Here is a 17611-nt window from a genome sequence, read left to right as displayed (position 1 = left end):
TAACAGATGGGAACAAATATGCCAAGCTGCAGGTAGCACCGTGTGATGGATATTGGTTTCTGGGGTGGCTGATGCTCTTTCTCCCATATTTTTACATAAACCAGTTTTACCATCAAACTATTTTGCAGATGCAGCTTTGTCCAGTGTCTGGAGAACGGGATTGGGAAGTCAGGAAAATACAGTTACTTACCCTAAAGTAAGTGTAGTTCTTTGAGATGGTGTCATCAGTGTGCATCTCACTCCAGGTATGCATGCTCCACTGAATTTTTTCCCCCATAGAATCATAGAATATCAGGGTTGGAAGGGACCTCAGGAGGTCATCTAGTCCAACCTCTTGCTCAAAGCAGGACCAATCCCCAACTAAATCATCCCAGCCAGGGCTTTGTCAAGCCTGACCTTAAAAACCTCTTTTGAGTAACAGTGTCCATTAGGGCCGTACATGTGCCCTGTCCTCTTTAAGCTCCCAGACAAGGGCATGAAGGGCAGGACTGCCATGACACTCCTTCAGTTCCCTTGCAACTCAAAGCCCAAACAGCAGGGATGCAAGGCAGGTTGTGGGATCCTCACTGACTATAACATCTCAAAGAACCAAGATTACTGAAGGATAAGTAACCATACTTTGAGTATGGATCCCACTCTAGGTGACTGGCAAACACTATCGTCCCCAGAAGGTGGGAGTGAGGAGATTCAGCTATATCTGTCAAATGGAGATTGAAGTACTGCTCTTCCAAACTTGGCATCCATGTCAAGTGCACAGTTTCACAAAGCTCAGTGGATTGCTCCATGTGGCTGCCTTACTAATCTCAGAGATAGGTATATATCTGAAGCAGTCCAAAGATGTTTCCTGAACCCTACTGGAGTGTGCTTTCATATTTGGGGGTACAGGTTTGCTAGTCAATTTATAGCAAGTGGAAATGAATTGTGTAATCCACTGAGATTCTCTGGGATGAGACAGATTGGACCTTTGATGTCAGAAATGGCCATGAAGAGGTAGGGAGAAAATCTGAAAGGTTTGGTCCTGTTGATGTAATAAACCAGGGTCCTGGACAACATCCATAGTACAAAATTTTGTTTCTTTTGGCAACATATGGGGCTTCAGAAAGAAGATTACTAAGGTGACAGACTAGTTCAGGTGGAATTCTGAGACCACTTTAGGGATGAATTTAGGGTGTCGTTAATTCACCACTTTGTCCCTGTGGAAGGATGTAATATGATGGTCCAACCATGTGAGCTTGTAGTTCTCTTGACTCTTCATGATGGCTACGGGAAAGACCATCTTGATGATGAGATTATAACACAAGCATTCCACCAATGCTTTCAAAGAAGGCTCCCTAAGCAACAGGAGAACCACATTAAGGTCCCATATGGGACTAGGGTCTCTGGCTGATGGGGAAGTACAGAGAAGGCCCTTGAATAATCTTGATACTGCGAGGTGTAAAAAGGCCATATGTGACCACATTGGAGCATGGCATGCGGATATTACTGCCAGATGGACCTTAAGGCTAACCCTGATGCTTCAGGAGCAGCATGTAATCCAGAATTTTTGGTATTGGGATCTCAACTGGGTTCACAATGTTTTGCATTGTCCAAATGGATTTTTCCCCCCACTTCAAGGAGTAAGTCTTCCTGGTGGAGGGTTTCCAATGCTATAGAAGGATCTGATAGACTTGTAGGGATCAATCTCTGTTGGGCTTGCTCATAGTAAATATCCAGGCTGTCAGATGTAACAACTGAGGGTCCTGGTGCAATATTTGACCCTGGTTTTGTGAGATCATGTCTGGACAGGTGGGAAGGCATATGGAGAGCTGGCTGGATACCTGTAGGAGATCCAACAGCCAAAATTGCCTCTGCTATTAAGAGGCTATCGTAATGACTACAGCTTTGTTCTGTCTGATATTGGATATGATCCTGGGGATCAGGGGGATTGCTTAGAAGGCACAGAGTAGTCCTCAAGACCAACAAAGCACAAAGGTGTCCAGACGGGAGCTGAGGCTCACACCTTCCCTGGAACAGAAGTCCTTGCACTGGCCTTGTCCAGCCTGGCGAAAAGGTCTACGGTGGGAGTTCCCCATCAGCAGAATATCGGTTCTAGAATGGATTTCCATAGTGACCACTTGCGGCTGGCTATCACATTCCTGTTTAGGAAGTCTATCGGGTAATTGCTGACCGCTGGTAGGTGCAGAGTTACTGGAATGACTCAATGCTGATGGCGTCATTCCCAGAAATCGATTGCCTCCAGGTAGAGAGGGAATGATTGAGTGCCTCCCTGCTTGTCTATATAGTGCTTTGCTGACATGCTGACCATCAGGATCTGCATTGTGGCATTTTGAAAGATGGGTAGGAATGCCATGCAAGCCAGTCTCGTGGCTCTCAGTACCAAGATGTTCATATGTAATGATAGATTGTCCTGAGATCACAAACCTTGCATTTGCAAGTGGCTCCACCCTGCCCCTGATGTGTCTGTGACCAGTGTCATTGTTGGGGAAGAGACTGAGCAGGGTAACCCTTTCATTACATTCAGTGGGAAGCCATCTGTCTGATGTTATAACAGACAATGCCCGGTGGTATGGCATGAGGCAGCGTCCCAAGGTTTCTATACAGCTGTCCGCCATCCCATCAAATTTGCTGATGGGTCATCCCAGAAGGTGGAGGAGGATCGATGCCTTTTGTTTTACCCAGGGCATTTCCTGGCCAGGTACCTCCATTTGCCCATGGTACCCTGTGGTGTGCGGTCTCTCATGATGCAATGTCTGAGGGTGGTATGCCCTTCGATAGGGTGGAGGACTGTAGATCCCCAGAAAGCACTGGGCTGCTTTGGAATATTTCCATGCGTGTAGGGCCCTACCAGTCCATTCACTGAACTGCTCTGACCCCTCGAAGGGCAAGTCTTCAATCCTGGCTCATACTTTAGGAGGGATACCTGAAGCTTGGAGACATGACACTCTACAAATGGCCACTACAGTGGTCACAGACTTGGCCTTGGTGTCAGAGGCCTCCATCACTGCCTGTAGATGGCTATGAGCTGGTCTTCTTTTATAATGTGTTTCAGCTCCTCTGTTTTTGTGAAGGTGTTTGGCCAAGAAGGATGTCACCCTATCCTATGTCAAAAAGTCATATTTGGCCAGCAATGCCTGACAGCTGGCCACTCTCAATTAGAGCGAGGCTGATGAGAATGCCTTTCTTCCAGACGGATCATAGCATTTGGGATCTTTGTCCTTCAGCATGTTTTTGGTGGGTCTTGACAACTCCTGAGCAGTTGAGACCACCAGGGAGTCAGGGTCGGGTTGGGAGTCAAAGTAATCAAAACTGGAAGTGTTTCCGGGTACCAGGTTTTGGCACATGTAGCTATTGCTGGAATAGTGTCTGGCATTTGCCACGAGGTTCTTGCTGGGTCTAGGATGACTGATTTATAAGGAGCAGGGCTGCCCTTTTCAGCCTACTGTGTCCAACGTGTGAGATGTCAAATTTGGGGGTGTTGATGGCTTCTGTGCCACTTGCTCTACAGACGTCTTCAGAGTCATCCGCCTGCTAGATGGAACACTGCAATGTGTGGGCTTGATTGTTAGACACATCTTTGAGGTCAAATCTCCTGGCTCCAATGCCATTTGCACACACTGCTTCAGAAGATGGAGGTACAGCGTCGCATCCCTCAAGTTGCAGGTTCTTGCAGAGAAGGAGAGGCAGATCGAGCAACTGCTTGGGACGTGAGACTCTCCCAAGAAGAATAGGCATTTGCTGTGCCTCTCTTTCAGTGCAATTAGCTCATCACAGGATGGAGAAGGCTTGAAGTCTGTAGGGTTTGAGTGCACCATTCTAACAACCTGTATAGGGGGAGCTATCCAGAGGGGTTTGCAAGCAGTTTTTAGTTTGACAAACATCAGAACAGACCTGGATAGGAAGAATAAATGAACGAAGGTAATTCTGAGGTATCTCAGAGGAGTGGAATAAGCTTTTGGGAAATTTAGCCAAAGCAATCATATAGCAGACTGAATACTCACTAGCTTCCTTCTTGCTGCCATGGGCAGTAAGAGGGAACTGTGAAAGGGTTGTGGTCACTCCACCCTTTGTGCCCTCATAGAGGAGCATGAGGTAGCACAGGGTGCATGCATGGGCCTGATACTGCTATTCAAAAATATCTGGTCTCATCTGCCTGGGGCACATACACACATACTGTGGGATACCACACTGACACATACTTGAAGAACTACTCCTGGGTTGTGATTCTGGTTTTGTCCGCAACTCACCAGGCAGCCTTGAGCAAGTTGCTAAAGGCCTTCTTTTCAGAGGGGTTGACTACCTGTGGCTCTTAACTTCAACTGGAACTGTGGGTGCACAGCATCTCTGAAAATCATGGCTTTAACCTTTGTGCCTCAGTTTCCCATCTGTAAAATGGAAACGGTAATTCATACCCACCACGTAGGTGGGCTGTAAACATTAGTTAGTTAAGAGCTTTAAAGTGGGTTGAAGATGTAAAATACAAGAACAATTTGATTCTTAATAATTATTATTGCTTTTCTCTAAACATTGGGATTTTGAAAGCCTTTGTTTTTTTTCCTGTAGGAAGTCTGGATCAAGTCATATATAATCTTCCCTTTAGCCTCAAATTAAGAAGTGTGCAGTTCACACAGTGATTTAGCTGTCCTAACAAGACCACTGTGCTCACTACCCAGAATACAGGTGTGAAAACAGCTCTAGCAAAATAGGGGCCTCTGTTCTGACAGATGCGAAGTGCAGAGCTGAGGGTGGACAGCACCTCCCAGTATACTGCAGCAATAGGCCGTGCGTTGTGTAGGGAGCACAGCTGTGATATGAATCCACATTTAGATTTCTCTTAGACAACATTTTGTCTTTGGGAAACTAAGAAATACAACCCTACTGGGAAATGGACACATTCTCCCCCTGGAAAAAGAACCCTCTCTTCCCAAAGTCAGTATTGTAACAGATTGCATGATAAATTTACGTACTGCGACAGTCTCTTCCAGCCTCTCTTTGTTCCTTTGCTGTTACCGTGTAATACAGTGCACTCATGTGCTTGCGTGTAATTTTTTCCTGGTCTAACTACTGGGCTGCTACCTGCTCAGGGTAACGTTTAAGACAGCTGCAGTAGATTACTGTGTCTGGAAGGGAAAAGTTACTGCAGATAATCCAAAATGACAGGTCTGATAAATACCACTGGGTAGATTCTGATCTTCCACATATCTGTTTTCTGATTCATAGCAGGGGAATTGCCTTTTTCAAATTCCACACACAGTAAGCACAGGCGTCCTCAAGGGAGATCCAAAACTGGTAGGCTATTATTACTGTTGTATTCAATGGTACACCTGTAATAAGTTTCTGAATAGCTCTTTCTCCTTTAGCCAGCTTAAAAGTTTCTTCTGCCCATTCTGCTGTCTCTTTGTTAATTTGATGGGGCAGCATATTCTTTTTAAAACTCCAAAGAATGAAAGTTTCAGAGTTGGATACCTGAAGCTAGACTACTTAGATTGGTATTTAGGCACCTAAATAAAAGTGGCTTGATTTTCAGAGGTGCTGAGCACTGACGATTTCTATTAAAGTCAAAAGGAGTCATGGCACTCAACTACTCTGACATTTACAAGGTCACTTTTATTCAAGTGCTGAAACAGGGATTTGAAAGGTAATATCTAACGTCCAATTTTGAAAACTTTGGCCTATAGAGTCTCTTTTCATAAAATAAAATTACCATTATGCATTTTCCCTTGGCTTTACCTCAGTGAAAACTCTCTTAATATAGGCAAAATTCTCCTCTGTGATCTGTACTTTCTACTGCATATTCAGTACTTATTTTGTACCAAATTCCCATTGACATTAATCTTGGTTTGCTTCAGGTTTATGTATAGCACCATGGTATCCAAGTTTTGATCAATGGGAGTTTGGTGCATGACAGACAGAGTAGGGCAATGTATTACAAGTGAAGAAATTTTTCCCTTGCTTTTACAGTTCTCAATGTACTTAGTATGAAACTCTCCCTTTCCCAAGCTCAGCCCCTGATTTCTGCATGGAACTTGTTGCACTCATAACTGATTGCATCCAAAGAGGCAGGCTCCAACCAATTTTGAATAAGCGAACACTCATTTATGCACATGAGCTGGGGATCTCAGATCTGATCTTCACATACAAAGCATGTGTGTGTCAGCTGTGTAGACACAATCACTTACATGAGCCAAAATGGTTTCCAAAATTGGAGAATGGATGGAAATTTGGCCCATCATGTCACACCCTACACATAAAAGAGGCACCTGACACCCCTCAGGTTCTCAAATTTTGTCTTTTATTCTCCTTTTAATAAGGAAGATAGTGTAATTTTTTTTCCTGATCAATTTTGTCCACTTTCCAAGGTTTCACTAATTTTAATTTTTGTGTGCGTTTTGAATGGAACTGAAATATACAATTATTTGGACCTACTTTTTATTTAAGCATCCACATCACGTTATTCCAGCATAATGGCAAACAGCAGCTCTAAGGAGAAGTCACATTTCTGTTTTGGTTGTAGGACTACACTTAACCTTAGAGTTGCTTCAGCTTCCGCAATAACAAAGTGGTGATCAATCCAAAGGAGGGTTGTAATATTGGAGCCTAAACCACTTGACAGTGTCCCTTAGAGTCATTTTCAGATGCAATAAATGTTTTTCCTCCACTGGAGAACAGTGCACCATACTGGTCTTCTTACCTAGCAGCGCAGTCGATGGAACAGTGTCTGATGATACTTTGAGATGGAATTCCGGTCACCCACACGACACGGATCAATGGAAATCAACAGAAGATCAACGAGGAAAACAAATTAAAAAAATGAAAACAAGGTTAGCCGTATCCAACATTCAGAAGACTCAGTCCATATGTCATATCGGGAAATGTAAAAAAAAAAAAAAAAAAAACGAAAAAATAAAAATAAAATCTGGCACTAGTACCTGAGTAGTAGGAATTCAACAAAGATTTGCTCTGAAGGGTTTTGCTTTGGACAGAAAATGAACAAGGAGAGGATGAGGCTAGGTAGGAAAGACACAAGGAAAAGACTTTAGAAACATATATATTTAGAGAGACAGAACAGGGAGAAAGTTCCTCAAAGAACATGGCAATATTGAATACATAGGGCTTATCAAAATTAAATAAATTGTTCATCTGAGCATGCATATTAACTTTATTTCACTACTATAATACTAAACATTGAAGTACTGCTATTGTAACATATAATATTTGGGAACACTGTAGACTACTATTCTATTTTTTTAATAGGAGTTGTATTTGTTGTTACACAAGAAATACATTTGTGGTTTTGGTTCAAAGAGATGGATTCCTAAAAACAACTCCCAGAAATACAAGCCACCCAAAGTTGAGTGGACTACCAATAGTAAAATAAGCCTGCTCGCTAAATGTGATATATACATTACTTATAAACTAAGACAGGAAGACACAATTTGAAGGCAATCTTTCTGTAGGAGACTGGAGGGGTGGGTAGCTTTTACATGAGACATTTTGGAAAGAGATGAACTCTCTCCAGGAATAGAACAGGGCAGGAAAGCTCGGGGCTGCTGGTTTAGCATCAGATCCCTAAAGTAGCACCTCGGCTTGGTGGCAAAAGAGGCAGCTAAGAGGCAGCTACCCTAAGTGTGCATCTTACAGAGTATGTGCTTTTGGGACTAATAAGCCTAGGAAGCGTGCACACTGTATCACACATGCTTGCTGCAGATCTAATAGCACACAAATGGTGTTAGCTGCAGCTGGAGGATGGGCTCCCTGGATACGACAAGTGGCGCCTATCTTCTCCCACTCAAGGGACGAGTTTCTCTGGGCAAGGATCAACAGATCAGTTCCTTGCTAATCAAAACAGATCAAGGAAGGGGGCAGGGATCAGCATTCATGTGGCGCACTCACTTTTTAGATAGTCAATTTATGGAGCTGGCTTATACATGGATCAGCTTAAATGTGAATATTTATGGCAACCAATCATTTCTAAGGGCATTTTTTTGTAATCCTTTGTCATTTATTCCTATAGTGACAAATAATGACCTCCTTTTCACTGTGATGGGAAACAAACGAATACAAAATCTCAGTACATCAAAAAGATGCCAATAGATTAAACAGAAATAACTATTCCATAATACAATAAAAGTAGATAAAATTCAATATGCATCAAAGTAAATTTCAGATGCAATTTCTACATCTCCAGAGTAAACATTACGGACAAATTTATAAACAGTTATCAAAATTTTTCCATGGGGTGAATATAAGTATTCACTAGTCTAGAGAATTTCAAGTGGAATTTGTAGAATTGCCTACTAAACAGATTACATCACCCAGTGAAAGCACCTGCAGTTTTCTCAATATAACACTTTTCTGTTGCTGTGTTGTTCATCGACATCTGCAATTTATAACATACCAGCTGACATAATGGGGGGTAAGTGAACTATCTCACAGATTGGTCTCCTGAAGTTCTTCACCAGCTACCTTTAGGATATGATGCATGCCTCTTTTTTGGGACTCCTACCCCTGCTGTCTGGTTGTTGTATTTTGCTACCCCTATTCATCCTCATGTGTTAACTGGGAAGCATCCACTTCTACAGAAGGGAAACTGAGGTGTAGAAAGTTTATGTGACTTTCTTAAGATCACGCAGCAAGTCAGTAGCAAACTGGGGAGTGGAACTCAAGTTTCTAAGATCCAGGAGCCTATGTAAAATCACTGGATCACACTGCCTTTGCATTAGTTCAGCATAAGGTACTTACATATCTATGGATAGAAGCCTAACAAATATTTAAGTAAATTTAACAAAAACTTTTCTTCATTTATGTTCAGTGAAACAGAGCAGAGTGGTAAGAAGGGGAGGTTAATGCTTTTGGGTGTGGAGGGAGGAAACAAACAACAAAAGGCCAGATTTTCAAAGCTCTTTTTCAATGGAAGATCAGCACAGAACATTTGGGCATTGGCACAAATCAGTCAAGCAGTTGCTTGCATAACCAGAGAGTTGTGTGCGCAATTATCCAACCAGAGGGGTTTTACAGGCACAACTGATATGTACATATTGCATGAAGCTCATCCAGATGAGTTTCAACCCAATGCAGAGGACCAGCACAAAGCATATGCACCAGCTAAATCCTGTTAAGCCCTCTAGGGTGGTGTGTGGACCTTGTACTGGATCATTACACAGGGGTCAATTTCACATCCAGTTTAGAGATCTTTGAAAATCTCGTCCCAAAAAATGACATGGATTTTGCAGAGAATGTTTAGATTAATTAAAAGGCAGCTGATACTGTGGCCTAATCAAACTTGCCAGCACCCCTTCACTCTGGGTATTCTTCTCTGTCGCCACAATGGTTTTCATGATATACGGCTTTATTTATTTATTTTAAATAATTTCCATTATCCTGTAAGTCACTGTGTTATGTGCCGCAGGATGCACCCAACTGGAAGTAGAAGTTGCATATGGGCACAGATAAGAATTAGATTTTGATGTCGTAGTCTACTTTGAGTGTCAGTATGTCTCAAGTTCCCTTGGATCTGCTTCCTTATAAGTTCACAAAGGAAAAACACAAGTGAGGTGTGAGCAGAGAATAAGCATGTCTTACCAGACCCGGGATGAAAGATAATCCTTAACGTCCTCTGAGGCATTTACCTATATGCTCCTTTCATGGCCTTGCTCTTGCTATTAGACAGGATAATTTTATGACCACACCAGAAATCATTAACGCAAGTCAGGGTTCCACTGTGCTCCCCCATCCTGCTCATTGCTTCTCACTTTGTACTTCGAATGCTCCTTGTGGGTGATGGATATTCAACTGAATGCCACTTTGCTCCCTGAATTAATGCTTGAATAGTTAAACAAACCTTAACAAACTGTTAGCCTTTACACAAATATCTCATTTTCTAGCCATCTAGTCCCTGGGATGTCACGGCCAACCTGGTTGCCCTGGTGATGTAGCATTCACCTCTGGACCAGCCCTGCGTTATCTATGATACTGTGACATTCCTTCATTGTGGTGTCAGAAAAGTGGTACCTTTGTGAAGGATGTATTATTAGTATATCATTGTTCAGATGATGTGCTGCCTGCCCTGTCACATTGATGGGACTGACAGACTACATGAGATACCCTCTCAGTAATAACCCAGTGTGCACCTTGTTGGACACTTCACAGATGCTAGGGGATAATTTTAGCTCCCACCATGTCTGTTCTTCCTTGTCACTTCTTTTCAGCAGCACTCCTGCACTGAGCTGATACCTTGTGCTGTGTCTCACAGGGGAAAATGGCACTTTCAAGATGATCTTTTATACTAAGGAGCAGTCTCAAATATAAACAGACTCAATCAGTTCCTTTTCCTGGGATTAGCATAAAACTTTCCTTTTCACATTTGGGCAATAAATAGAAGATGGATGGCCTGAACCTCTGTATTATTCCAATATAAACCTGGAACAGCTGGAATAATACTACAGTCAGTCCAGCCTGTTGTATTTTTTCTTTCAACTAAGTTTTATTAATGCTCTCCTATGGGGCTGAGTAAACAGGTCAGTTCTCTAAGTCCTTACCTAGTTAAGCCTCCCATTAATTTCAACAGGAGTTACGCCTGCAGAAGGGCTGTATGATTAAACAACAACAATAAAAGGAGTACGCAATCTAATAATAGCCCATCTTCTGCTGCTCTTTCAGCAGATCCTGCACTGCCTCTTCCAGTCCACAGGAGACAGCCTTCATTGAAACATAAATATTCTTGATAACAAGGGCACATAAAACATCCCTGTCCAAGGGCAAAATTCATCCCTGTTCAGACGGCCAACACCTGCCCTGTGGAGCTGACCTGTCTCCTCGCACTGGGACCATGTGCTACCAACCAGTGCATAGGGCTTGTGTTGGCCCTCTGCACGGGGCTAAGTTTCACCCCAAGAAGATATATACTTAAGGAAATGCACTTTCTCGCTCATGTATCGAGAGTATCATCTGGGAGCTTTAAAAACACTTGTATCTAGAGCACTGAGACTTGGTGTTGGGAGATATGCATTTCTACAGAATGATGGAAGATGAGTTACGCCAAATGTACCTTTTGCTGAGGAGTACGGCTATGTTCGGCTGAATCAGGTGGCACCACCTCGAATACAAACTTGCATTCAAAAAGCAAGTAAATGCTTTGCTGCTGTGAAATGCCAGGGCTGCTAAGGAAAATGCATCAGGATATGTTGTGACAATCCACTGTGATTTCTATGTAATGGCAAAAGAGTGTGGCAGCACAGATGCTGGGGTGGAGGTGCAGTTGGCTAAGTTCCAGTGTTGTATCAGTTTAATATCTGACACGTCCAGTGGGTTACTATCCTGCCGTTGCATAGGGATGGATTTAATCTAACAAGACTTTTTTCTCTGTGATCATCAAAAGAATATTAAGGGCCAGGTTCAAACTGACAAAAGCAAAGTTCAGGCGGACAGTTGGGGCTAAAGGTAGGAGGAGAAAAGAGCAGAAGCACTTGCCCAGCTGTCTCCACCATTTTCCAAATGTGCAAAACCCCACGTTTGCAGGCACAGATGGGAGAATTGCAAACCTAACTACCCATTTACATGCTCAATTACTGGAACTGTGCATAGAAATGTTCTTCCTCCCAGGGGCAGTAGGTGAAGGAACATATTGGTGAGTGAAGCAGGGGCTGAGGCACGCCATTTAAAGTGGGAGGGCCACATGGGGGAGGTTGGGTCCTGCCCCAGGGGTGTGACACACGGGGTGCCAGCTCTTGCCCCCGGGGTTGGTTGGGTGCTGTCCCCATGGCTTGGGAGGCCCCATCCCCAGGAAGGGGTCAGGTGTTGCCTCAAGGGGGTTGGAGAGGAAGCCCGTCCTGCACTTACCCTGCAGCAGCTCCTGTCCTGTGGAGCTGGCCTGTCTTCTCACTCTGGCCTGTCAGCTGTTGCCTCCGTGTGCAGGTGAGGCCCTCCCCCAACAATGCTTTGCTCTGTCCCACTCCTTCCTGTTGCTGCCAGATCACCTGCCTCCACCTGGGCTGTGGCAGGCCAAAAAATGGTTGGGCCCGGGACGGCCTGGCTCCACAGTCTATAGGGTGGAAGCTTTTGTGTCCTCCTTGGCAAATCCTCTACCTTCCATTTTGAACATACACTGTTGGGCAGGGCTTATCTAAACAAGCTGGGTGGCTACCTACCATAAAGCATTAGTAGCCACTCCTTTTTGTGTTAGGCAAAAGAGGAAAAAAGAAAACAAATGTCTTCAGGGGGCATGAGAGAGGGGGTACAAAAGACTGCACCTCTCAAACCTCAGACAGACAATGTTTTGAAACATGTTAGTTATCGGAAGGGTGGCAACGTAATCCTATTTGTGCTGCTTCAAAATTAGCATGATTTAGTACAGGCCTCTATAGGTGTCTTTAAATATTAACTTCTACTAAGCCAAATTTTGAAAGGAGGATTTTTTTCCTCATCCATGTTATCCGAGCCAGAACCATAAATTACCTACTTTAGCATGGGTACTGAACTACACAGGACACAATTTACCTCTGTATCAACCAGCCAGGATGCCTCAGCATCCCGAACTTGGCAAAGAAGAGTGTTGAGAGATTATGAACCCTTACTGATAATTATTTCTGATGGTCCTGAAAAAATCCAGCTCAATATTTACATGGAACTGTGCCAAAGAATAGATATTGGCTAAACTTACAATGATGTCAGACAAGTGGAGGACTCGGTGATTATAAGTCAGAAAAATCTTTAGGAATGCTCTTTGCAAAATTAGTCACAGTGCATTCTCTATAGCCATTTTTACAGATGAATGATTCCGCAGCTTTAATTGTTTTTTTCAAAATACCCAAAAGTGATGAGACCATATTACAGACTCAGTTCTTACCATATTTCATTTGCTGGCCAGAAATAGGTTTTAAGGTTCACAACTGAGGGGAAAGCATTAAAAACTGGTAAATTTCCAATATTTTTATACTATCCATTAGGGCTGTCAAGTGATTAAAAAAATTAATCGCGATTAATTGCGCGATTAAAAATATTGATCACGATTAAGCGCACTGTTAAACAATAATAGAATGCTATTTGTTTAAATATTTTTGGATGGTTTCTACATTTTCAAATATATTGATTTCAATTACAATACAGAATACAAAGTGTACTTTATAGTTTACAGTTATTTTTATTACATGTATTTGCACTGTAAAAAAACACAAGAAATAGTATTTTTCAATTCACCTAATACAAGTCCTGTAGTGCCATCTCTATCATGAAAGTTTAACTTACAAATGTAGAATTATGTACCAAAAAACCTGCATTCAAAAACAAAACAATGTAAAATTTAGAGCCTGCAAGTCCAGTCAGTCCTACTTCTTGTTCAGCCAATCGCTCAGACAAACAAGTTTGTTTACATTTTCAGGAGATAATGCTGCCCGCTTCTTGTTTACAATGTCACCTGAATGTGAGAACAGGCATTCTCATGGCACTGTTGTAGCTGGGGTGGCAAGATATTTATGTGCCAGCTGTGCTAAAGATTCATATTCCTTTCATGCTTCAACCACCATTCCAGGGGACATGCGTCCATGCTGACGGGTTCTGCTCGATAACAATCCAAAGCAAATGCGGACCGACGCATGTTAATTTTCCTTATCTGAGTCAGATGGTTGATTTTCTTTTTTGGTGGTTCGGGTTCTATAGTTCCCGCATCGGAGTGTTGCTCTTTTAAGACTTCTGAAAGCATGCTCCATACCTTGTCCCGCTCAGATTTTGGAAGGCACTTCAGATTCTTAAACCTTAGGTTGAGTGCTGTAGCTATCTTTAGAAATCTCACATTGGTACCTTCTTTACGTTTTGTCAAATCTACAGTGAAAGTGTTCTTAAAATGAACAACATGTGCTGGGTCATCATCCGAGACTGCTATAACATGAAATATATGCTGAATGTGGATAAAACAGAGCAGGGGACATAATATTCTCCCCCAAGGAGTTCAGGCACAAATTTAATTAACACATTATTTTTTTCATCAGCATGGAAGCATGTCCCCTGGAATGGTGGCCAAAGCATGAAGGGGCATACGAACGTTTAGCATATCTGGCACGTGAATACCTTTCAATGCCAGCTACAAAAATGCAAATGCCCGTTCTCACTTTCTGGTGACATTGTAAATAAGAAGAGGGTAGCATTATCTCCTGTAAATGTAAACAAACTTGTTTGTCTTAGTGATTGGCCGAACAAGAAGTAGGACGGGGTGGATTTGTAGACTCTGAAGTTTTACATTGTTTTGTTTTTGAGTGCAGTTATGTAACAAAAAATAAATAAATCTACATTTGTAAGTTGCACTTTCACAACAAAGAGACTGCACTATGGTACTGAGTGTGAGTGAAAAATACTATTTCTTTTGTTTATAATTTTTACAGTGCAAATATTTGTAATTAAAATATACACTTTGATTTCAATTACAACACAGAATACAATATACACGAGAATGGAGAAACACATCCAAAATATTTAATAAATTTCAATTGGTATTCTATTGTTTAACAGTGTGATTAAAACTGCAATTAATCACAATTAATTTTTCTAATTGCGATTAATTTTTTGAGTTAATTGAATGAGTTAACTGCAATTAATTGACAACCCTCCTATCCATCTTACTAAGATGACTATCACCAAGTTATCTTCTCCTTGCCTGATTTACAAAGCTGCTCAGCACCATCAGGACCCTTTCACTTCAGTGTAAGATAGAGGTAGTCATCTTCTTTGAAAAATCAGGTCATATATTCAAGTGAATATTAGTACTGGAGAATCACTGCACTGCCAGCTTTGGAGACAGAAGTCTCTATTAATTGCAGGTATATTGCAGACAGTGGCAGTGCAGGCAAATATGACCTGCCTTGGAGAAACCACAGTTGTGGGTGAAAGAGGAATTGTCTCTCTAGTCTGTTCAGTCTGAGACTGCAAAAAAGAGTGTAGACTTTTTATTGTTGTTGGTAATATGGACACTTGTTCTGTAAGAACTAGAGGGAGACCACTAAAACATTCCACTAAGGTTACTGAAGAATTATCAGATAGTTTCAGTGGCTGGTTGGTACTGAAACCAATAGGCCAAAGGTCAAAGATTTTAAATGACATTCCTAACACACAGCTTGAAAACTGATTTAAGAACAAGAGTTTTCGGATGTGCTATGGTTTCACCTGCAACTATTGCTTCTGAAAAGTGTTTGCTTATCATGCTTTGCATCTATATAGAGCTTTCCATCTAAATGGCTTGGCGTGGTTTACTAACATCAACTAACTAAAGTTTACTGCACCCTTATGAGGAATGGAATGAGGAAAAGAGAGCAAAACCCAGACCTCCTTAGTCCCCACTCTCTTCCTTAACTTCAAGATCAGCCTTTTTTCTCACATAACAATTTAGTGCAGCAAAAACTGTTTCACTCTAAGATCTACTTGGGGATTTGATCTCAGTAGCCCAACATGAGCAAGAATTATTCCATTAGACCAAACAGCCATTCCCCTTATCTATCATGTGGTATAATTATTTAAACATCTCTTCTAAATTCTTCCAAGTAGATTTAGAGTCGGAGGGAGTCCTCTCCACCTGTCTGACATTTAACTTGGGGCAGTCCACAGAGAAATCTCAGATTGGAGTGTCAGACCTCTTTCTAGCAGCACTCCAGCCATTAACTGTACCCTTTTAATTTCTAATACTTACATCTTGTGCCCATGGAAATAGATCCTTTTAAGTATCTACAGCTCTCAAAAGGGGAGGTATCCATTGCAAGCAAGTTAAACTTACTGAATCCATTAACATCTTGACAGCTGGAAGAAAAAGCTTCTTCATTGTGAACTGCACTGAGTTTGGTGGTGTTCTTGTCTGAAGTAGCAACGGGACCCATCTCTCTCTGAGTGCTGCTTTGAGTCTCCTTCTGCTTCTTCGCTAGTTTCCTTTAAGGTGTTTTGAAGAGGGGAGAAATCATGGTCAGTTTCTTTCATTAACAACAAAGCAAAAGAGAGAAAAAATATCCTTTTTACCTTTCCTTCTTGGACTGACATACAGGACTCATTGAAAAAGGCAAGAAAGTGAAAGATTCAGCTTTAAAATAGCTGAATGGAGTGTGATAAATGCAGAGACCTAAGCAGCCTTTGAAACCACATACAACACATCCCCACAGTAAACACTAGCAAAGGAGAGACTGATCTTACTCACACCAACAATGTAGTTACAAGGGCAATCTAATAAGGCCTCTGGAACTGATGTCAGTCGTGCAAGGAAGAACAGAAGGCATCAAAATGGGCAATGGTTTGTGCAATTCAATATGGGGACAGGGGGTTGCCAGAATCCATGTTAGGTGGGCACCTAAATCCAGTCTGGAATTTCCCTTTGATTGTCCCCACTGAAAAGTGGGACATAACATGAAGTCCACATTAGAGTCCGATAGGCAGAGGAGGAGTTTCTTTGTGCACCCAGGTAGAATAGTGAGGAAAGGAACCTGTACTGGACTGAAGTACCTACCTGAAATGGGCTCAGGACAAGACAGACATTAAAGAATGTGACCTGTGAGAGGTAGAAGCCATTTTAAAAATCACTACCTCCAGCTATGTCTATGCTACCGTAGTGTCTGTATCTTTCCTGAGTCCAAGGAGATGACAAAGCCACTGGCATAAAGCGAACTAGCGCCAGCTCTGAACACTCAGTGACAAACCTATAAGAACATAAGAACGGCCCTACTGGGTCAGACCAAAGGTCCATCTAGCCCAGTATCCTGTCTACCGACAGTGGCCAATGCCAGGTGTCCCAGAAGGAATGAACAGAACAGGTAATCATCAAGTGATCCATCCCCTGTCACTCATTCCCAGCTTCTGGCAAACAGAGGCTAGGGACACCATTCCTGCCCATCCTAGATAATAGCCATTGATGGACCTATACTCCATGAATTTATCTAGTTCTTTTTTGAACCCTGTTATGGTCTTGGCCTTCACAACATCCTCTGGCAGGTTGACTGTGCATTGTGTGAAGAATTACTTCCTTTTATTTGTTTTAAACCTGCTGCCTATTAATTTCATTTGATGAACCCTAGTTCTTGTGTTATGAGAAGTAATAAACAACACTTCCTTAACTACTTTCTCTACACCAGTCATGATTTTATAGACCTCAATCATATCTCCCCTTAGCCGTCTCTTTTCCAAGCTGAAAAGTGCCAGTCGTATTAATCTTTCCTCATATGGAAGCCGTTCCATAACCCTAATAATTTTTGTTGCCCTTTTCTGAACCTTTTCCAATTCCAATATATCTTTTTTGAGATGGGGCGACCACATCTGCACACAGTACTCAAGATGTGGGCGTACTATGGATTTATATAGAGGCAACATGATATTTTCTGTCCTATTATTTATCCCTTTCTTAATTATTCCCAGCGTTCTGTTTGCTTTTTTGACTGCCGCTGCACATTGAATGGATGTTTTCAGAGAACTATCCAAAATGACTCCAAGATCTCTTTCTTGAGTGGTAACAGCTAATTTAGACCCCATCATTTTATATGTATAGTTGGGATTATGTTTTCCAATGTGCATTACTTCGCAGTTATCAACATTAAATTTCATCTGCCATTTTGTTGCCCAATCACCCAGTTTTGAGAGATCCTTTTGTAGCTCTTCA

The 17611-nt window shown here is 42.1% G+C and overlaps 1 protein-coding gene across 2 annotated transcripts in view; it reads right to left on the bottom strand.

Annotated features, from left to right (window-relative positions):
* The window catches only part of PTPRT (protein tyrosine phosphatase receptor type T), a 715579-nt gene that overhangs the window by 58255 nt on the left and 639713 nt on the right, over positions 1-17611 (bottom strand). For both annotated transcript variants that reach the window (XM_065414819.1, XM_065414820.1), the window contains 3 exons: positions 15752-15900; positions 6927-7004; positions 6689-6724 (listed from right to left, as the gene is read on the bottom strand). In XM_065414819.1, the coding sequence (XP_065270891.1) occupies positions 6689-6724; positions 6927-7004; positions 15752-15900 (263 nt within the window). The remainder of the gene's footprint in view (positions 1-6688; positions 6725-6926; positions 7005-15751; positions 15901-17611) is intronic.

The sequence above is a fragment of the Emys orbicularis genome, chromosome 12 (genome assembly GCF_028017835.1).
Source record: "Emys orbicularis isolate rEmyOrb1 chromosome 12, rEmyOrb1.hap1, whole genome shotgun sequence".
NCBI classification, from domain to species: domain Eukaryota; kingdom Metazoa; phylum Chordata; order Testudines; family Emydidae; genus Emys; species Emys orbicularis.
The sequence above is the reverse complement of the archived record's forward strand: the minus strand, read 5'-3'. Positions and strand labels throughout refer to the sequence as shown.